Raw genomic sequence first — 22,823 nt, 5'->3', positions numbered from 1 at the left:
TTTAAAAGACTAGGAATGGAACCATGATATTACCAGCTATCCCACTCCTTGGTATTTATCCAAAAGAACTAAAATCAGCATTCTAGTGACACAGGCATACCAATGTTTATAGCAGTGCGATTCACAATAGCCAAGTTATGGAACCAGCTTAGGTTCCCATCAACAGATGAATGGATGAAGAGATTGTGGTACATACATACAATGAGTTTTATTCAGCTGTGAAGTTGAAGGAAATGATGTCCTTTGCTGGTAAATGTGTGGAACTGGAGAACATCATGCTAAATGAAAAAAGCCAGAATCAGAGGGAGAGAGAGAGAGAGAGAGAGAGAGAGAGAGAGAGAGAGGAGAGAAAAGAGAGATCTCATGAACAGCAAGGAGACCAGGAGAGTAGAGGAAGGGAATTGAGAGGGAGGGAGGAGGGAAAGGCATAGGGAAGTACTGGGGAATGAAATCCTTCAAATTATACTGTCTATATATGAATATATCACAATGAATCCTGCTTATATATAATTCACTAATTAAAATAATTATAAAAATAGACTAGATTAATGCACCCATAAAAATGTGAAAAGGAAAAGGAACAGAATGGAGATCAGTTGAGCAAAGTGGACCAAGGGTAAGGAGGAGGGCAGAGAAAGGGAAGGTACAAGGGATAAAGTTGTTTTCAGTAAGAACAAATATGTCATTATGAATCCTACTATTATGTACAATTTGTTGGGTGCAGAGCAGGCTGAACTGTGTTGTCTGCAAGGCAGGCTGAACAGATGTTGGCTGCAAGATAGCCCACACACTCAAACCCCCCTCTATCTGGTCCTTTATCACCTGTTTGTGTCAAGTCCCGCTCAAGGCTGAGCACTCAAGCCCACTTGGGCCAACAAGGCAGCTTGCAGACCCAGAGGCCCCATTATATTTGGGCTATAAAAACTCCCTCCTGCCAGGCCCCTCTCTCTCTTGCTCTTTCTCTCTTGCTCTCTCTCTCTTGCTCTTTATCTTTCTTGCGCGCGCTCTCTGTCTCTCTCTTGCTCTTGCTCTTGCTCTCTCCCTGTTCATCTCTTCTCTTCTCTCTCTCTCTCTCTCTCTTTCCTTCCTTCTTTTCTCTTTGTTGCACTGCTGCAATAAAGATCTTTTGGTCACTCCAAGTGTTGTGGTCACTTTCCTTTCACAATTATAATGCACCAATAAAATATTTTTTAAAAAGTTTTTAGTTTGATGCAGTCCCATTTACATGATCCGTAGTGCTGGTCAAGTCTCTTGCTCCCTCACTCATCTTCGTTATTGAAATACACTATTAGAACCCCCGACTGTTCTTGTGTTGCTGCTCATGCTTCCTCTCACGTTTGTCAGCGTTAACTTCACAGATTTGAGTGCACTGTGTTGCATGCGTATAAATTCATAATTGTGATTTCTTTTTTCAGAATAGACCCTTTTGTCATTATGCAATGTTCTTCTGTTTCTCTTTTGATAGGTTCTAATTTGACATTAAAATTTTCTGACATAAGTATACCATCCCCACTTTATTTGGGTTACCATTATGCATAGAATATCTTTTTCCATCCTTTCATTGTCTTTCAATCTAGAGCGTGTATCTTGCAAACAGCACATAGTGGGTGTGTTTTAAATGTTTTGAAATTTTCAGGTGAGGCAAGGGGTGCACACCTGTACTTCCAGCAACTTAGGAGACTGAGGCAGGAGCATTACAAGCTCAAGGCCAGCCTCAGCAACTTAGTGAGACCCATCTAAAAAAGTAAAATAAAAAGGGACTCCATGGTGAAGCAACCCTGGGTTCAATCCCCAGTACTGTAAAAGAAACAAATAATGACAACAACAATCTCCACCACAAAAACAAAGAAGTGTTTTTGGCTGTTCTCTTATCTTTTGTTAGGGAAGTCAATTTATTTACATTTAAATTAGTTAATAAAAGAGAAGGAATTACTTTTTCTATTGCTTTGTTCTCTCTCTCTCTCTCTTCCCCCCCCCCCCTCTCTCTCTAGCTTTCTGCTGAGAAACTAAGGTGACTCCATTTATGAGAAACCAGCTTCTACCTCAAGGCCTGTCCTAAGGAAGGGGGCGTGACCCTTGTCCAGGGAAAAACCCACAGAACACTCCTAGGCACATAACCACCCTGCTGAGTTGTTTGTCTACAAAAGACAGGATAAATCTGGGCGCTAGGTGTCCCTGACTCAGTCAGGCTAGGTGAGGATCCATAGCAACCCCCCTAGCAACCACCAATCAGCATGAGACAGGGAAAATACCTGGGATGCCAGATGACCCTCCAGTAGTTTATGGTGGTTGATAACATGTTGGGAAACCATGTAGTTCAGCACGTACTCCCCTCAACCAATCAGTTCAAAGGAATTCCCCCTCTTGTACTAGCCAATCATCCCTACCCAACTTGTTCCCGCCAGTGAGTGTGCTAATCAATGTTAAGAGTTGTTGTTTGACTTTCCCGAGGTATGGAATGATTAGCTGTGTGATGTTGTGACGCATAGAGTACCCTGAAAACCTATAAAATCTCACTGATCAAAGGACCAGGACTCACTCCCTGGGACTGCTGCGTCAGGAACGGTTGTGAGTCCAGGCTCGAGCTTGCAATAAAGACTCTTGTGTGATTGCATCGGATTCAGCTCCTGGAGGTCTATTGGGGTCCCACAGATCTGGCATAACACTGCCTCTTAACTTCCACTTGCAGTTTTCCTTTGGTTTAGTTGATTCTTTTTGTTGTGACTTGGTTTGACTCTTTCTCATTGTCCTTTTTGTATGTCCTACAGGTATTTTATATGGGTTACCATGAGGCTTACACAAAACATTTCATAGCCATACAATCTATTTCACTCTGATAACAACTTCACATCAATCACTTACAAAAACTCTCCCCTATAAACTTTGTTATTGATATTACAAGCTGCATTTTTGGTATCATCTATCCATTAACTGATTTTTTTTTATTCTTTTGCTTTTGCCTTTGAATATATAAACTCAAATTAACAATGATTTATGTAGTACTGTTACAGCATTACAATATCCTGTGTTTGTCTCCCTATTTATCTTTACCATTGAGCTATATGCTTTAAAATGCTTTTGTTTGTTGTTTAGTATCGTTTTGTTTGAACTGGAAAGACTCATTTTTAACATTTCTTTTATGTTGATGAACCTCTTCAGATTTATTTATTTTTTTTAATCTGTGAAAGCCTATTTCCATTTCATCTCTGAAGGATAATTTTGCTGGACATTGTATTCTGAGGATTTTGTTTTATGTTTCTTTGGTTTTGTTTTTTTTTTTTTTTCATTCAGCACTTTGAATTCTACTTTCTTCTGTCCCTCAAATTTTCCGCTAAGAAATACACTGATAGTCATAGCTGTTCTATTGTACATGAGGGCTTTTTTCCTTGCTGCCTCAAAACTTTGACATTCAGCAAATTGATTATGATGTGTCTCAGTATGGATTTCTTTGGGTTCATCCTCTTGGCAGATTTTGGGGACTCAATCTGCATTTCCACTTTTGTCCTTTGATTTGAGGAGATTCAAGTCATTGTTTCTTTAAATAAATCTTCTTCTTTTGCTCTAGTCTCCCTCTGAATTTCTATAATATATGTATTATTTTACTTGAGAGTATTCCATAAGCCCTTAAGCTTTTATCAATTTGACTCCTTTTCTTTTTGCTACTCTAATTGGATACTTTTAAATTATCTGCCTTTGGATTTGCTGATTCTTTATTGTGTTTAATTCTGATTTTGCAGTTGAACTCTTCTGGTGAATTCCTTTGGTTCCATTATTATAGTTTTTAGCTTCCAAACTTTTCTTTTCTATTAAGGGTGTACATGAGTGTGTTTCTTTGTTGACATATCTATTTTGTTCATTCATTTCTCTTATTTCATTGAGCATTTTTATGCTGGTGTTACAGTTTGGATCTGGACTGTCCCTAAAGGCTCATGTGCTGACAGGTTGGTCCCCAGGTGGTGGTGCTATTGAGAGGTGGTGGTGCTAAACTTTAGGAGGCAGCCTTGTTGAATGAGATGGGTCACAGGACCTATCAAAGCCTATCTTTGAAGGATATATTTTGTCCTGAGGCTCTTTCTCTCACTCCTTCCTGGCTGCCATGAGATGACCAGCTCTGCTCTGCCATGTGCTCGCCACCATGAGGTTCTGCCTCACCACTGAGTGGCGCTAAGCCCCCTTGAACTGAAACTTCTAGAATTGCAAGCCAAAATAAAACTTCAACTTGATTTTCTCGGGTATTTTTTTCAGAATGATGAAAATCTGACTAACAGGCAGTTATTTTTTGATTCTTTGTCAGACAACACATATACCTCCATTTTGTCAGAATCAATTCTAGAGAGTTTTTTTTTTTTTTTGGTCCCGTTTCCTGTCACTTTGTATTTTATTACTTTATATTTGTTGAGACTTTGTGTTTATGTCTATGCATTTGAAAAAAAAAAAAAACAAACAAACCAGCCACTTCTCTCAGTTTTTATGCCCAGGCTTCTTGCAGAAGAAAACCTTTGTCAATCACCCTGACTAGAGATTTGGGGAGGTGGCGGTGGTGGGCTGAGCAATCAAACCTTTTCTGTGTATTTTCTTTGTGCTTATTCATATAAATTCCTAGTTAGGAGAATTTGTCAGTTTTCCTCAGGAGTTTGCAATCTCTGGCCTCCTCTGATATCTGTCTGCTGTTGGTCCTCTGAGCCGCAGCACAGTGACCAGGTCTTTTGGTCAGTGGCTCCCAGGTATAGAACATGCTGGGTCCTACCCAGAATCCAGGACAAGCAAGGCAGAATCCAGTGTCTCAGGCAGACCCCTCAAAACATCTGAAAACTGGACCTGTGTCTCATTATTCTTTCCTAAGGAATAGCTGAGGCTGGGAGTTTTCCCAGATATGTCATGCTGATATAGAGGGAGGGGCTCCTGTAGGTGAATGTGTGGTATTTCAGACATATTTATTTTCAGCAGCTTCCCAGGTACATAGAGTATGCCAATCCCCCTAGCACAGGTGACCCAAAAGCCCGTCCCCGGGGCAGCCCCATGGAAAGCAGGATGTTGAATGGGTGCCCCAAATCTTCCCTTAGTAGAGAGAAGACAGGAATTCAGGGATTTTGCTGCTCCCTGTGTGAAGACAAGGAGAAGGACTATTGCCAGTGAGTGTCCAAACCATCACCTTTGATCTCAGCGGCTTGCAGTCTGGATTCCTCTCCTATCAGTGTTTGGACTCAGGCAAAACAAACCAATTCCTTTAGCAGCCTCCAAAAAGCCCAACCCTTGGACCCATGGTCCAGTGTCTTTAGCTCTCATGGCCCCTCATTCCTCTCCTTCAGGAAGTCACACAGTGTTACCTTATTAGCTAGTCACTTGCAACTGATGCTTCTAAAATGAGCTCTGATCAAGTATCTTCTATAAAAATTCCCTACATTCTAGTAAAAACTTACCATTTTCTGGTAAAAACAGACAACTATAGGTTAACCTCTAAGATAAGGTTGCTATAGTTCTATTTCTGTAAGCACTGGAACTCAATCTAATCATCTGAAACTCTTCTACCTCAAAATGCTTCCTTTTCTCTGTTTTCACTTTTAGAGATACTGTTAGTTGAATGACAAAGAAATTCAAACTTTTGAAACCACGAATAATACCTAACAGAATAAAAAGAAGTTCAGCATTTTAGGGACAGAAGAAAACAGGGTGGACTAAATTTTATTGTCTAAAATCCATATGTTGAAATCCTAACCCCAAATGTGATGGTGTTAGGAGAGAGCCGGGTGGAGAGGGATAATTAGTCATGAGGGTAGAGCACTCCTGAATGTGATTAGTGTCTTCAAAGGCCCCAGAGAGCTCTCTCCTTCTCTCTGCCATATATAGAAACAACAAGAAAATGAATGTCTATGAAACAGGGAGTGGGCCCTCCTGAGACACCAAATCTGCCAGCTGCTTGATCTTAGACTTCTAGTCACCCAAACTATGAGAAATAAATGTTTGTTATTAAAAACATCCAGTTTATGTAATTTTATTAGAGTAACCCAAATGGACCAAGGCCATGGTATATGACACAAGCCTTAATCAACAATGCATCTTTTTCATAAGCAATATATAAAAGAAGTCATTGTTCTTAAGCTGGAAGAAGAGATATTCTTAGATGTAACTGAGAACATTTGTCATGTCAAAACCCAGAGATTAAAAACCCTGAAGCTCCATTAACACTGATTACTCCCCTGTCAAACCCCTGGCTTTTCTGCATTTGCAGGGATCTGGCTCTTCTGTGCCAATCAAGGATGAAGATTTCTAGTTCCCTGAACATCTAAGTCCATGTGTTTGAACGTCCATTATCTTTATCCCATCTTTAAGTGACACATTATTTACTTTCCTTTATTGATTCAGAAATGGAGCTAATGAATGATGAAATAATTGGCCCAAGGCACCCTAAGTAAGTATCAAGACCTTAACCCTGTTAATTTGGAATCTCATCCTCACTATGAGCCACTTGCTAGGGTGCTTCTGCCAACAGTTTCAGCACCTCACTCAGACTCCAGCAAAAAACAGTTAAAGTCAATGCTGAGGCTTTTCCCTTGTATCCGATCCCAAACAGTGTGACAAGATTTGTGTCTATGATCACATATTAACACAGCATTAAGTATATTATTATACTTAATAACCACAGAATTAAAGAAAAGAAGGAAAGATTCTTGACAGAACACATCCTTTTTTGCAACGGCTTGTATCAGACATTGAACTCAGGGGCACTTAACTACTGAGAACCTCAGCCCTTTTTTATTTTGAGACAAGGTCTTGCTAATTTGCTGAAGCTGGCCTTGAACTTGTGATCTTCCTGCTTCAGTCTCCAGAGTTGCCACAATTACAAGCTTGTGTCACTGCACCTGGCTAACACATGTTTTTTTTTGTTTGTTTGTTTGTTTGCTTTTTGTTGTTGTTTTTACAGCAGGGAGGGCAACAACTAGAAAAGATTGAGAGAAATGTGCAAGTTTCAAGGGCAGCAAATATCCTCTTTGTCTTCTGAGTGATTGATTGCCTGAGTAATGTGGACACAGAAGACACAAGGACACATAAGAGGAGGGGTCTGATTTCTGGGACTAGGGAAAAGGATGACCACACTCTTCTACTGCAGGTAGCTTTTATGAATTATGAATCTGCTCGGGTAAAAGGGGGTCTACTCTGTTGATGGTGACAGAACAGATTCAATGGACTTTGGCATTGGCAAAAGAGTAATGGATAATCATAGTGACTTCAAACACAGGAGACAAGAAGGTCAATTGATGTTCTGGAAGAGACAGGACTCCAAAAGGGGACAAGAGAAAAATCCATGCAGTCATGGACTGTACGAATCCATTGACTGAAGGAACATACAAGCTATTTTGAATCCTGTCCCTGTTCCTCTGGTCAGAGAATCTCTTCTCCTATCCACAGTGAAACTGTTGACCATCCTAGAAAAGTGTTGATGAGGACAAGGACCTGCTTGGTGTCAGAATTCCCTTCTTGGTTTTCTCACACAGTGGAGTTGAGACTCAAATTATCTTTTTTATGAACCTTCCTTTCCCTTCTGAAGATGGCAGAGGAAGTGCTAAGGCTCTGGACTTAATTCCTGTCTAATTTCAACACAAAAAGTCTTTTTTCCTTCTCTATAACAGCCAGGCTAAGAAGGAAAAACACAGAACGATTGGATGTTAAATAGCAGCCTTGAAAAGGGGCAGAGAGAAGGCACAGCTTATCCTAAAGAAGGAGGACCCTAAAAGCTTTACTAACTTCATGCAAGTACTTTCCTCTTCAGCCTATGTGTAAGAAAAAGGGTCAGAGAAGAATCCTGCAAAGCAGACCTCACTGATACTTTCCCACTACATTGTTCCTGCTGCAGAGATTTGAGAATTGAAAGAAAGGGACGGGGGCATTCCTGCTGCACCCCTCCCCTGACTCAGGCAAAGGCAAGGCCCTATTGAGGTGGATGGCGCAAGGTGTCCATCCTCTGGAGGAAAGCAGTGTTTCTGGGAATGGGCTGGTTTGTTTCTGTATTCCTTTAATAAGTAAAGTTGTGACTTCTCATAGGACCTTAAGTATGAAGGAAAAAACATGACTTTCCCAATTAATGCAACTACTTCTAAAGAATAGATCTGTTTGCTCTAAATGCAATGGTTCAGCTGTGGAGCATAAATTGTTAATGTTTAATGAAAAACTCCCTGTATTCCTGTCAAGGAAGTTTTTGAGAAATTAAATTAAAATCTAGAGAAGAAGAATTAATGTTAAGAAGACAGATTAGTGCTTAGTACTGGGCAACTTGTTCTTGTTCCTGTGCACAATGGTTTGTGCTCTTACTCTTGTTTGATTACAATTAATAGCAAGTTAACCACTTGCCGTAACCGTGGCACCAGTTCCAGTCAGTAAGTTAAGAAAGAATAGTCAAGGTATAGGCCCATAGTCTGGGACATTTCTAACTATTATTAAAAGCTAACTAAGCGGAAACAGCTCAAAGCAATACGGGAACTGAATGGAAAAATGCTTGCTTATGCCTAAGCCAAGAGACATTCTTCTTATCTAATTGTAGCTACGTAATATTTTGTTTCTTTGAATAATGATTCCTGTTTTGTAACCACAAAGTACTGTGAGCCTGCCAAAATGAAAAGTATATATGATTAACTTCACAAGTAAAGATTGGGATTCAGCACCTTCACTTTGGTGTCTGTGTTGTTTCTCCACCCCCCTTTCGCAGACTCCTCACCATCCTGAGACCCCCTGTTGGAGCTGGACTCGACACATTCCCTGCATAATCTGACCCTGCTTCCAGGATCTGCCTGTTGTGAGTTCCACACAGCTTTGGTTTACATAGAAATGGCGGGATCTGTGGGGGCAAAGAGCATGTGATGTTTCAGGAAGAGAAGCTCAGAGGGCACATGCTAACCTCCGCAGCCTTGCATGACTTTTCAACAAGAAACCCTGACGGGAAGTGTTGTTTTCCACTACAGTTGACATCCAGAAATCTTTGCCAGCTTAGTGCAAGGTCCGTGTTACATCTCAGGAATTTCTGGAAGAGACATATCCAAACTCGCTCACTCTTCCAGAGCCCACTGACTGACTGCATCAGAGGGAAATTCCATCTCTCGGAAGTCTAATCCTAGCTACATCTGAGAAGAACTGTGTGAAGATATCTTTTCAGGTAAGGACTCCTCTCAAAAAGTAGCAGTCATGTAGAATCAACAAGTGTGAAGACGGATGTACAATGTGAGAGCTAAAAGCAATTAACTGGTACTGCATGTGTGAGTCACGCTGAATGAATCGATTTTAGCTATTTTTGTCAGATGCAAACAGATGAGTGATTATGTGGCGTGAATGGGTTATGCTTTAGTAAGCCTTCTTCCTATCGGTATATATCCCATAAGATCTTGTGTATCTTAAGTATACGTGATAATGTTTTTGAGTTTTTTAAAGATACTCTTTGCTTTTTTGCGTTCCTTCCTCGAAAGTGAACCAAATCCAAATGCTAATACAGAGTTATGTTGAGCACATGCCCAAGGAAAAGGAGTAACTTCAACTTGAGAAACGTATATCTGGCATTTGTTCTGTAAAGGACAGAATTCTTAGAGGTTTCTTCCCTGATCTAATAAATGAGTGAGTAGAGATTTGGATGACTTTCTAGAAGCAAGTGGGTGAATGGAATATCCAGAGATTGGGAGACACTGCAAACATGACCATATTGAATCCTTATGGTTACATTGTAAGGTAGGCAGTTTTCTCCTTGTGACTGGTGAGAAGATTGAGCTTAAAGTCAGAAAGGAAATAAACAGATTGTTAATTTAAATTGTACAGCAAACAAATCATACTTTAAATATTCCCCCTGTAACGTTACTATCACAATCTATATTGTCTTTCAAATTTGTGCTAATACTGTATATGTCATACATAAAATGTTTTATATCCTAAATTTTCTAATTTTACTTTAACACTCTCCCACACCTGTATGTATTATATATTATGCCTGTGTGTATTATTTTAATACCTTAGAATTGCATTGCCCTGCTAAATCATATTTAACATTAACTTCCCCTCTTCTGGACATTGGAATTTTATTTATTACGTGCTCTAAATTCTATTTAGAGCAGTTTTGTTCTTCTAAATTGTTTTCTTTGGATTAATTTCCACTATGGGATTGGCAGGGTCAAAGATTCTGAACTTTGCACACAAGGACATTGACATTACCCATTACCCAGGGCTGTTGGCTCCCGTGAGGGTGACAGGCTTTAGCAGTTTTCAGTGTATCTTATTTAATGAGCATGATGCTCGGTTCTTAGTTTGTGTCCACATTCTTGGAGGGAGGGTGATTCCAAACTGAACAGTTAAAGAAATAGAGTCACATGACACCCCACAGAGTTAACATCAAATTATACTTTGGATCTTAGACTCATGTACTTTTCTACATAATGAGTGGTCCTGAGGGTTATAGTCCTGCGGGTTATGTCCCTGAGGCCTGGGAAGTAGAAGTGAACAGAGAACAAGCCTGTAGGCACCAACATCTCAGAGCTCGTGGTGAAGAAGTTTGTTGAAAGCTTCTAATCAAAGACCACCTGGAGCACACCTGTCATTTGACAAATTGGGTTTGTTGTCTGTCACAATGTGGAAAAGAGCACACTTTGGGGGAACCGTGGTGCATTCACAGCAAGCATGCAGGAGTGGCTGGAGGTGGGTGACTTTGGGAGGATCCAAGGAAGCATGGTTTTGCTCTGGCATGGATCCTGTCAGAGAGCAGGGCAAATCTAATTAACCCTTTTATTCCTGCAGCCGGATGAAAGGAACAGGGGTACAGAAGTCATGGTCACATGATAACTGCGGGGAGGATGTCTGGCTGTTTTTGCTGATAAGGCTGACTTCACGTTTCAAGCATGAGCACTGAGTGGCCTTGGCTTTTAATTAATTTATTAATTTTTGTCTCACTCGATTGTGGCCACACCGATGCTCCTTTTCTGTGAAAACCTTATGTTTTAAAGGCTTCTCTTTTTTTTGCTTTCTTAAATTCATAAGTGACCCAAAGTGAAATAGGGACTATTTTAGATAAATGATCTGGGGAGCAGAAAGCAGCAGAGAGACCAAGAAGCAAAGTGAATGATAGTTTTCCTCTAACATCGACAGTCAGAAAGGGACAGCTACTCAGGTCTATCAGATAAGTCATCTTGACTGTTTAACAATAAAAATCAGCATCATTTGTTGAAGAGACTATTATTCTATCTCTGTTGAATGTCCTCAACATCTTAACAGTACACATTTTCCCATTTCCCTGTGTATCCTTTTGGAGAGTTTCAATGGCTGCGCCTTTAACTTATCAATCTTTTCTTCTTTACTGTCTAATCCACTGTTGATCACATCCTGCCTAATTTTTATTTTAAATGTAGTGGTTTTTTATTTCCATAAGATCTCATTTAGCTTCTCACCATTCTTATGCATTTCTTTCTCTTCTTAAACACAAGGAGCTAAGTTAATGTCCTTATCTGTTAGTTCTAAGAGCTCTAGGTCTGGTAATGCTTATTTTATTTTTTTCAGGTAAGACAGTCATTTGCAATGACTATCACAAGGGGATGGAGGCAGGTGACTTTTACCATAGGGGAAAGTTTGAGACCCCAGGTCCCAAGCATCTCCTCTAGACAGGTTTTCGCTGAAGGTTCTATTTCTCCTGATTGTGGAGGAAAGTTATTGCTGACTCTGCTTCTTTGCCTCTCTACTGCTTTCTGTTCTCCCAGATCATTCATCTAAACCAGTGTCTTCACGTGTTCCAAATTTTTTCATCAGATGCTTTTTAGTTGACAAAGTTTGTGTTAAATTTTGTTCTGATACACAATCATTGGAGTCAGTCATCAAGAAATAGCTCCAAGACGATGTTGTCATTGTTTCATGTGTGAAAATAGCCAGATCCATGATCCTATCTTGTCCAGAAGCAAAAGACCCTTCCAGTTTTTTGAAACTCACACTTGGCCAGGTGTGTGTGTGTGTGTGTGTATGTACACCATGAATTGAACACAGGGATGCTTAACCACTGAGCCACATCCCTAGCACATTTTATTTTTTATTTTGAGGCAGGGTCTCACTAAGTTGTTTGGGGGCCTCACAAAGTTGCGGAGGCTGCTTTTGAACTTGTGATTCTCCAGCCTCAACTGTCCCAGTCGCTGGAGGAGTTTAGCACTTACTTTCCTGAGCTCCAAATATCACCGATCCAATACAGAACACAATGACACATCCTCTTTCCATTTTTTTTCTTTTTGTAGTTAGAATGTGATGTTCAGGTTAGTCCTATTAAATGGAATAAGTCAGATTTGTAAAAATGCTGTTTTTTTTAACCTAGTAATTTCTCCTCTACCAAGACTTTTACTAAACACTTCATGTGTATTCATTCATTTAATCTTCACAAAAATTCTCTGAGTGAGATAGTGCTATTATCCCCACTACTTTTGAAGAAACCAAGGAATCGAGAGGTTGAGTAACTTTCCCAAGTTTACACAGCTCGTTACTAGAGAGGCCAAGAGAATTACTAATAGAAACTAAAATTTAAAAGGTGTGGTATGTATTTTTTTAAATGTGCTTATTACTTTAAAGTGAAACTGGTGAGTAGAATTAATCGAAGGGTAAGAAAAGTAAATGAAAAATTAAGAAAGGGATCCTCAGCTTCCTGCCAGTCTTATTTCCCCTTGGAGTTGGTGAGGACTTCAGGGAGGAGATGATGGAGAAAGACTTGGCCATTAACACTGACCTTGCTACGCTCGTTTCTGGATCTCCTCCAGCTCCTCTCATTCCTGGTTGCTCCTTGGTTCTCTCTCTAGGCTAAGGTGTCCTCCACGATGTTCCCGCTGCAAGGTGCCCAGATGCTGCAGACCCTGGAGAAATCCCTGAGGAAGAGCCTTCCTGAATCCATAAAGGTGACAGTGGTACTGCTGTGGGGAGGAAGGAAGAGAAGCATGATGTGAAAGGGAGGAGAGGAGACCCACATTCACGCTGCACCCATTTTGGAGCCAGGCACTGCTTTGTATTTCCTCTCACTTAAGTTTTATTACCTCTTTACAAGACATTTGCTATTATGTCCATGATCTGCCCCGTATGCCACCAATAGTGCGTCACAAAGCTATGGCATGAACACAGGTATTCCTGAGCCCAAACACTGCCTTTCATTTCGAGCCAGCTGAAAAATGTCTCCCCTGGATCCTTTTCAAGGAACATTCCTTAACAACACTTGAGATTTTCTCCGAGTTTTCCTCCAAAGTTTAGGTGAGATTGCATGTTAATGTTTAATTTGTTCACTTTAAGAGAACACTTGCCAGGTGAGAGGTTAACCGTCAGAGTCTCTTGGAAATCAGTAACAGGCTGATTTCTCTTTTGACTTGGATTTCTTAATTGCTCTGAACTGAATGTGTATTATTCAGCCATTTGGGCCTGGCTCCCAGTACCTCCCTTAACCTAGTAAAAATTGATCAGAAATCTTGAATTAAATAAAAACACACACATATAAATGTTCACTTTCAGAACTATGTAAGAGCAACTTACAAGATCTAGATTCTTGCCTGTGTTTTTCATTAGCAATGAAAGGGGAATGAGCTACTCCAGCAGAGCCTAAGTATAACTCTGTGTGTGTGTGTGTGTGTGTGTGTGTGTGTGTGTGTCTACTTAGAGGAAAATTAATTCTAGATTTGTATTGCTTTATAAGACACTCCTATAAAATACATACGTTTTTAGATGGACATCAAATTTCCTCATTTTTCTAACAGGTTTGTTATTCCCCTCTGACAAAAAGAGAGAAATATCAGCATTTTTATTTGAAGATTATATATGCATTTATTAGAAATCAATTAATGAAACAACTGGTCCTGTTTTTTAATTACCGCCAGAATTATATCAAATCAACTCATCTAAAAATAATGTTAAAAAGAACCCCTCAAAACGAAAGGCCCCCGTTTTTGGCAGCCTCTGCTAATAAGAGTCAATATTACCTAATATTCAACTGCCTTTGCCTGACCAGCAGGATTATTTTTGTGGAGACTCCATCAGTTAGACAGTCCATGGACACCAGCCTGAGATATTTTCATGAATGACTATTTTTAAAAATATTCCAGGATAAAAAATTTTATTTAATGCTTTAGGATAGAATTTTGTAATTTAAATTTCTCTATTTCTTGTGGTAGTAGGACTCAACATTTTGTGGAAATTCGTGGTGTTTCCCAGTGGTCTTTTGTTGGAGCAGTGGTGAGATGAGGGGGCTGTCTTGGCTCCTTACTTCTTATGAAGGAATAGCGTTCCACTTTGGTTGTATATTAAATAAATACATTCTCCCTGAATGGAAATCAATAATATTTGTATGCCAGGTACTATATATATATCTATATCTATATATCTATCTATCTATCTATCTATCTATATATATATATATATATATATATATATATAGAGAGAGAGAGAGAGAGATTTTCTCAACTGGGTTTAAAGTAAGAATTGAGTACTAAATTTATATATATATATATATATATATATATATATATATATATATATATATATATATTACGGGTCTCACTCAATCCTTACTTTAAACCCAGTTGAGAAAATGTCTATCTATTCTTTTACATATTAAATAATAAACATTATTAATATGAAATATATAAAAATATTAATAATAAATAAGTACAGGTATCAACTCCAAATGACTCAAATTGTACTAGCTGCCTCACTGTGTTCCACTCATTATGTTCTGAGTTCAGTAGGAAAAAAAAAGTCTAGTTAATTACAACTTAGTTTAACTAATCATTTAATTTTAAATAATTTAGAAATGTTGTATGTCTTCTCTTTTCCTTGGTCTAACATCAGTAGTTCATATGGGGTGAACGGCGGCAGCAGGGTAGGATACTGGTATAGTTTTGGCCATTGTCTATTCATCCTGGGAATCAATCAAGTGTACTGCACCCCTTTGATCTTGGGTCACTAGCCTACTTTCATGCTGATATCTGCTGAACTCTTATCTTCACAACTTTCATGAGGTCTGTGTTGATCTGCTACTGCTTTCTCTAACCTCAGAACTACAAGGACACTTAACTGTTTACAGCTTTGCTCTCATTCATCCTGGTCTCTCTCTTTCATCCTCTTTCCCTATAACCTGTACAACATGGCAGGGCAAGCATGTTCCAGGAAGAACTGGGTGTGAAAGCAAAAAATTGAAAACAGGTTAAAAATATGTCTATCATATGTTCAGTGGGCAAAACAACAAGTATCAGTAACTTCATTTTTATAATTGTATGCCTCTGTGTATAAATAGAAGAAAAGTTTGGAAAAACACGATACTGAATCCTATAGTAAAGGATGGTTTTCCTAAAGTCATTCATTTTATTTGTGCAAATATTTTTGCTACATGACCTATGATTAATATTTAATGGAAAGAAAAAGCTCCTATTAATTGAAGTTAAAGAAATTAGAAGATGGAGATTGTTTGACCTAGATTCTCATTTGACTTCCATAATGTCACAATGTATAGGAGTGACCTTTGTCCTGATCAAACAGGACACTCTGCCTTTCCCTTCTGATATCTGACCTCTCTTCCATGGAATCCTGCAGGTTTATGGGACTGTATTTCACATGAACCATGGAAACCCATTCAACCGAAAGGCTTTAGTAGACAAATGGCCTGATTTCAATACGGTGGTTATCCGCCCTCAGGAACAGGTAAGGTGCCAGGTGGTCATATTTTCTGTATGCCTACCATGTATCTGGCAGTGTGTAAAACCTAGAGATACAGAAGTCCATCACGGTGATGTCAAACAAGTCCCCATTCTCAATAATGTTACATCCTGGAGGAAAAGACCGATAAACAGGAAGATTACAACTTAGTGTGAGATACGATGGAACAGAAATAGCTCAAGTAAAATTAATTAACTTTTACTATCGAGGCTCCAGGAGGAGGCTTCAGAGTAATGATAGAGACACTTTTGGTTGGAGGTTTCATCTAAACTTGATTTTGTAGGTAAGTATATTTTTGTCAGGCCAAGAATGGAAAGAATATGTTCTCACCAGAGATAATCAAAAGGGTGGGACTATGAAAATATGATAGAGCACAATGTGTCAGGTTAACTCTAAAGCACTAAGTTTCAATGCTATAGTTTCCATATGCAGCTAAGGGAAAGACCTAAAATTAACAAAACTAAATAGTTAATGTAATTCAAAGATAAAAATCCATATGCTTATTTTAAAATTTCCAAAAAATAGGGGATTAGGTGAAGCAAGATGGTGGAACAGGTGTCTCCAGCAACCATCCCCCTCTAGAAACACCCATTTGAATGACTATCCTTGCACAAAAGTACCTTCACCACAGCTAAGCCATTTTCATCTGTGTAAACATAATCTACAAGGTTTGCACAACAAACCCTCTTGACAATGCATTTTTCACAACATATCCCTATTGCTAAGTAATGTGTGATTGTACTTGGAAACATCTTGTACATAAGTACATATAATTTTACCTATAATTTAAAAAACCAATGAAAATAATTTATTTTGTATTAAAAGAATACAAAATAAAAACAAAAAGAATATGAAAATACAGAGAAGACTGTCAGAACAGCACACAGGTAAGAGATCACACACCCCAGTTTAGGAAGATGGGGAACGTGCCTCCAATCCCCTATCTCGGATGCTATCTCCCCGCTTCATGAGTTTCAGTCCTATCCAAAAGCCTTGGGGAGGGGACAGAGGCAGATCAGGAGCCACTGCCACCTCGTCAGGAACAAGTTCCAGTTGCAGTTTATCATCCGATACCTAGCCAGACTTGGATGGCAACTGAGCTGACTAAAAGAGAAACAAATTAGGAAAGTTCAAAAAATAGGCCTTGTACAGCACCTACCTAAAGGAATTTATGACCCTGGAAGAGAGAGATCAAAAGATCCTGGAATGTGTGATCTGTACGACGGACCTTGCTTATAGAGACCAGTTAGGCTTCTGCTGTGCATGCACATTACCTGGACTGTGTAGTTGACTGGTTGGTGAGATCCACCCTGTGCCCGTCCTGCATGAAGCCAGTTGACACAGTGCTACTTTCAACCTAGGAGGCTGACTGAGCCAGGGTCTCTCCTCTGACTTCCACTGAGCCATCATTTTGGGTGGTTCTGATCTTTTGTCACTGAGCCCAAAGAATCAGGGATTAGGATTTAAGATCGTGCATAAGTTTCCTAAAAATTCCTGGATGGCTGCAGATGTTGAGGAAAGTATGTAATATTTTAGGAACTTAGGAGAGAAAAGTACAGTGGTGTTTTTTATGTAAAGTCTTGAGCCAGTGCTTAAAAATGTAACTGTATGTAGTTGGATCTTGTTATTGCTTCAGTACACAGGAATTTTTTTAAAGTGTTACAGAAGCTCTGTATGTTTAAATTGTGTGTGTTGAATATTGGAAAAAAGAGAGTGGTTATTTTTCCTAAATGAAATACCTTCTCCTCTCCACCCAAATTCTTTTCTGAAGTTACTAGTATTTAGGTCCAAGTTTTATTAAAAACTACATTCACTGGCACATACAAAAGAATAGTTTGAGGCTTATTTGTATAGTTCTTTTTTTCTATTAAAAATGGAATTCATCATCTTAGATTTTATTAATTTATTTATCTATCTATCTATTTATTTATTTAGGTCCTGGGGAATTGCGCTTTACCACTGAACCATATCCTCAGCCCGTTTTTGTATTTTATTTAGAGACAGGGTCTTGTTGAGTTGCTTAGGGTCTCACTGAATTACTGAGGCTGGCTTTGAACAAGCAATTCTCCTGTCTCAGCCTCCAGGGCCTCCAGGATTATAGGTGTGCACCACCGTGCCCGGCTACATATAATCTTAAGCAACAAAATTTGTCAGTAATGTCATAGCTGACTCATGAGTGAATTTTTTGTAGCATTTTCCAACTAATTTTTTTAAAGTTTTCTAACTCTACCCTCATTGTGATAATATTTTCCTCTGTCTCCTTTTTCCAAATAATTTTATCTGTTGTTTAATACTTTGAAGGGATCTTTCTGAATATGAGGCTTGTTTGTTTTTCTCAAAATACAATTTTAACTATGGTATTTTTCAAAGAAAGCATTTCCAGTATGATTTTATTACATATGAATGGAAATATTAATCCCATTATCTTTATTAAATTTAATACTGTCATGTTCTTAGTCTGTGAGTTCTGCAAGTATTTGAATTGTATTTTTGCAGCAGAAGTTTTCCTTCATTGCTTCCTTTTCTTTTTTTGATCAGAATGATTGGAGTATAGAACAATCCTGTCTAAATGGTTGTATGTTTGATTTGAAAGATCAATGTAACATAAGGGTAGAGAATAATATTGTTCTGGAATTTTTCATCACCAATTGAATATTTGAATCTCTGATCTTGATCTCATGATGTAAATGACTCAGAAATAATTCAATCGCACCAATAAAAAGAGCCATGTTTTGTTACTTAAAAAATCAGACAATGGAACTAGCATTGCCATCACAAATTATAAGGAATGTGTTCTTTCTCCTTTTCCCAATGACAATAGGATATGACAGATGACCTTGATCAATACACCAATACTTACCAAGTCTACTCCAAGGATCCCCAGAACTGTCAGGAATTCCTTGGTTCTCCAGAAGTGATCAATTGGAAACAGCATTTGCAGATTCAGAGTAAGTGAGAGGAATGGACTCACCCCTGTGTCCTGATTGAGTCCCCAAGTAGTTCATACATCTCTCCTTCAAAGAACAGATCCTCACTAGCCATCAGTTTTTTGACCCTATACCTGTAAAGGTGCAAAAAATCCTCAACTGTGGGAAAGAATGGGTTTCATTTGGACAACCATAATGTAATTCCTATTATCAAGAATTCATGGCATCTTTCACAGATAACCCTTAGGCTTACTGGGCTTACCGGGGGTGTCAGAGCAGAGTTTCACCTCCCACTCCTGAAGTCAGAATAGCAATTCATTGTGCCGTAGAGAATCTCCCAGGATGCCCTCTGGAATCAGGCTGTCTAGGATGGTATCTGCCTAATAGTTTCCGTGACTCTAGCAAAGTGACTTCTCCTCCCTAAGATTATATTCTTCACATATAAAAATGAGAGTAATAATGGTATGTACAGCACAGAGCACTAAAAAAATAAATAAATAAACAAAAAAACGAGATTGTGAATAAGAAGAGCTTAGTACAATACCAAGATGTGTCAGTTAATTTTTGCTGCATAAGTAAGCTCCTAAGTAAGTGAATCAACCATCTGAGCTGGGCTTTGCCAGGCAGTTCCTCTGCTGGTCTCTTCTAGGTATATCACACACCCTGAGTTGATGGGAGGTATGGTTGCTTTAGCATGGCCTCTTTTACATGTCTGAATGGTGATTCTGGCTGCCTGCAGTGCTGGTTTTGGACTCTAGTGACATCATGATAGAAGCACGTGTCTCCTATAAGCCAGCTTAGGCTACTTTTATAATATTGGTCTCCAGATAAACAAGATCAAAAAGAGAGGGAAAGCCCCAAGGGCAAGTGCTTTAAGCCTTCTCTGCATTCAATTTGCTCTTTTCATTAGTAGATGCAAGTCACTTATTAAATGTCAGACACAGTGCAGGAGTGAACACTTCCAGGGAATTGATACCAGGAGATGAGCTCAAATGGTGTTATTACTGAAATAATCCATCACATTGGGAACATGGCTCAGTAGATGTTGGCTAATTTTTTTAACAACTCTTTGATTATCAAAACTACATGATTATATAGCCCAGAAAACTTTGTTCCCATCTTGATATCACCACTCACAACACGACCATGTATGAATTCATCCCTGGACTTATTTTTATTTACATAAAACAGGAAGTTTTCAAAAATCCTGAAACTAGACGCCCATTCACATGGTGGCAACACCAAGCCCAGAACCATGGTTTTCTGACCCTAAATGTGACATTTCCTACTCCCGTGAAGAGCACCTCTCTCGAAGGTGTTTTCATCATTACTTCTCCTCATACACCCATCTAGGTTGCCAGTCGAGCCTGAATGAGGCAATACAAAATCTTGCAGCTACGAAATCTTTGAAAATCCAACGCTCAGAGAACATTCTCTTCATCGCAGCTGAAACCATCAAGAAACTAATCCCTTCCCTGCTGGATACAAAGACTTTATCACCTGGTGATGGCAAGCCCAAGGCCATGTGAGTTTGATAAAATGCCAACTCTCCCTGCTCATTCCTCTGCCTCTAAGCAGGGTCCTGCCTTCTCGCCCTGCTTGCTCTCTTTCCTTGGAACAATCAGTGTTCCATGAAGTGGTAAGAATTGTCTTTTAAAAAAGAGTAACTCAGACTACCTTCCTCCCCACCTAGAGTGAGTCCTGGGTCTGCTGCTAACCTTGTTCTTCTTGCTTGCTTCCTCTGGCCACGCTGGCCTCCTCTCTGTCCCCGGACATCACAAGCTCTCCATACTCTAGGACTTGCATTCGCTGTGTCCTCTTCTCTGTCTCTCCAGCTTGTTGAGGTAAGAACAAATACACACCTTTATCCTCATGGGCCTTTCTTTCTCTCCATAGCAACCAAGAGAAGTTTAAAATCTCATCCCTGGGTATTACCCATGCTGCCTTGGTGAATCAATTATGGCCTTTTGGTGGCAATGAGAGAAGCCAGAAATTCATTGAGCGCTGTATCCAGACCTTCCCAAGCTCCTGTTTGCTGGGGCCTGAGGGGAACCCGGTGTCCTGGACATTAATGGACTACACTGGAGAAACGCGAATGGGAGGTACCCTGCCTGAATACCGTACCCAGGGCCTCGTCTCCTATGCTGTCTATATGCAGGCCCAGGAAATGGCCAAACGTGGGTTTCCTGTTTATTCTCACACAGCCAGGGCCAACACAGCTATGCAAAAAATGAGCTACACTCTGCAACACATCCCCATGTCTTGTGCCTGGAACCAGTGGGTCTGTTCTCCGATGTGAAGCTGGCGCTGAACACAACTTGGTGTTGGGTGGGTCTGGAGTGAATGGCAGGAAGAAAGAAAGAATACACTGAATCAGCAGTCAGGGCTCCTGTTTGGGCTCTGCAGAAGGAGTGTGAATGGTCGACAGGACTTTCCTGTCCCTGGGTTCAAATCACTCATGGACTTCCCTTAGGTTCCCCAGATAGAAGCAGAAAATGTCGCTGCTGTATTGAACCCCTGTGATTTAACACCGCATCCTTCATCAGCTACATAATGTTCCAAATTACTTTTTCTGGAACTCGTAACGAATGGGTCAGAAGATCCTTGATAATATTTTATGACTTATTTCTCTTTCTGTTTATGGCTTTTCCTTCAGTGATCAGCAAGTGGGCTTTCTTCATTAGATCTTTAGAGAGTAGCTTTTCCTCTGTTTGCTGCTTTATAGATACATTAAATATATGCCACACAAATTATATGGGCTGTTAGGCTGAACACAATGTACATGACATAGCAAGAAGAATTGTTAAGAAAAAAGACTAACTCCTTCAACTTGTCCTCTCCCAGCTCCCACCCCAGGAAAAATTATCCAATGTGGTTTCCCAAACCCACTGAAACCATCAAGTAATAAAGCGATTTTTACCCTTGATTATACAAGTTTGCGCAAAGTGGTTCATGATGGGGAGGGAAAGTAGAAGATGGGAAGGCGGATCAAGACCCAGGAAGGTGGACATTTACTGAGAAGAGATAGGAGTGGAGGGGAATGGAGGGCAGCACAGATCCCTGCTATCTCTCTTGACCTTGGCCCATTACTACAGGATGGCGGAACTCTATGATGTTCAGGTAATTGTCTTGTGGGAGAGTTCCTGTGGGTGGCAACAACAGGAGAGATATTCTTCTTGGTTGGGACAGGTTTGCTGAGAGTCTCCTTTCTCACCCCTCAAGAGAAATAGCACTCCCCCCCGCCACAACAACCCACCCCGCACTAGGCAGCAAAGAGAGTTCTGGAATGAGGGTGATCACCTGGATTAAGAACTTATTCCCTCAGGTATACCTAAACCCAAAATTAGTCTTTGACATTGGAGATGAAGCCCTACCCCAGATCTACCCATCTCCAAAATAATGGCTAAGATTTCATTTTCTGGGCAGTCAAGTTGACTTGACTTTCTGGACAGTCAAGTTTAGAGCAGGGTTTTTCTGCATTTGCACAATGGACATTTTGGACTATCTAATATTTGTTGATTGTAGGATGCTAGCTGGATTCCTGACCTCTACCCACTAGATGCCAATAGCATCCTCCATCCCCCTTTTGGTCACTGAGAACATCTATCTCCACATAAAGACAATGTCCCTGGAGGCAAAATTGCCTCTGGTTGAGAAAAGCTGTTTTAGATAGTAGTTCTCAAACTGAAGAGTGCATCGTAACCACCTGGCATTGTAGCTGTGGGGAGGCACTGGTGCACACCCATAGTCCCAGTACTCAGGAGGTTGAGGCAGGAGCCCAAGAATTCAAGGCTATCCTCTGCAGATAGCGAGACCCATCCACCAACCCCGTCCCCGAAAAAAAAAAATTTCCAGGAAGCTTGTTAAAATGCAGACTGTAGGGCCTCAGCCCCAGTTTCTTCTTGGAAAGAACCTCAGAATTTACATTTCTAATGAGTTTCCTGGTGATGATGGTGCTGTCAGTCCAGGGACCATGCTCTGAGAACCACTGATTTACAAAAAAAAAAAAATAGTAGCATATGTCTTATTCCCTGGAACTGCAGATGAAAATTCATATCCCACTCTACTTAGTGTATTTTCAGGTGAATATGTAAATCTGTGTACTATAAAATTGTGACATCTTCTATAAATTTTCCATTTTGATGACAAGAAATATTTCATCATACTGAAATTGGATCCTTGACTTAAGCCTGGTGAACTTCTAAAGTTTAG

At 39.8% G+C, this 22,823-nt stretch overlaps 1 protein-coding gene and 1 pseudogene across 2 annotated transcripts; both read left to right on the top strand.

The window, feature by feature from the left end:
- Window positions 1–11,890: 11,890 nt before the first annotated feature.
- Window positions 11,891–20,933, top strand: LOC308641178 (glycine N-acyltransferase-like; the record flags this gene model as incomplete). The annotated part of the gene is made up of 6 exons (XM_081279488.1): window positions 11,891–11,953; window positions 12,792–12,887; window positions 15,562–15,669; window positions 18,506–18,632; window positions 19,965–20,136; window positions 20,508–20,933. The coding sequence occupies 6 exons, from the start codon at window positions 11,891–11,893 to the stop codon at window positions 20,908–20,910; spliced, it is 969 nt and encodes a 322-aa protein (XP_081135614.1). The 3' UTR covers window positions 20,911–20,933.
- Window positions 16,048–17,045, top strand: LOC308635062 (RING finger protein 11-like; annotated as a pseudogene). The gene is made up of 2 exons: window positions 16,048–16,069; window positions 16,598–17,045. The product of its transcript is annotated as an RING finger protein 11-like (transcript).
- Window positions 20,934–22,823: the final 1,890 nt, after the last annotated feature.

This window comes from Spermophilus citellus, assembly GCF_964194105.1.
Source record: "Spermophilus citellus genome assembly, chromosome: 2".
Lineage (NCBI taxonomy): Eukaryota > Metazoa > Chordata > Mammalia > Rodentia > Sciuridae > Spermophilus > Spermophilus citellus.
This window is presented reverse-complemented; position numbering and strand designations above follow the sequence as displayed.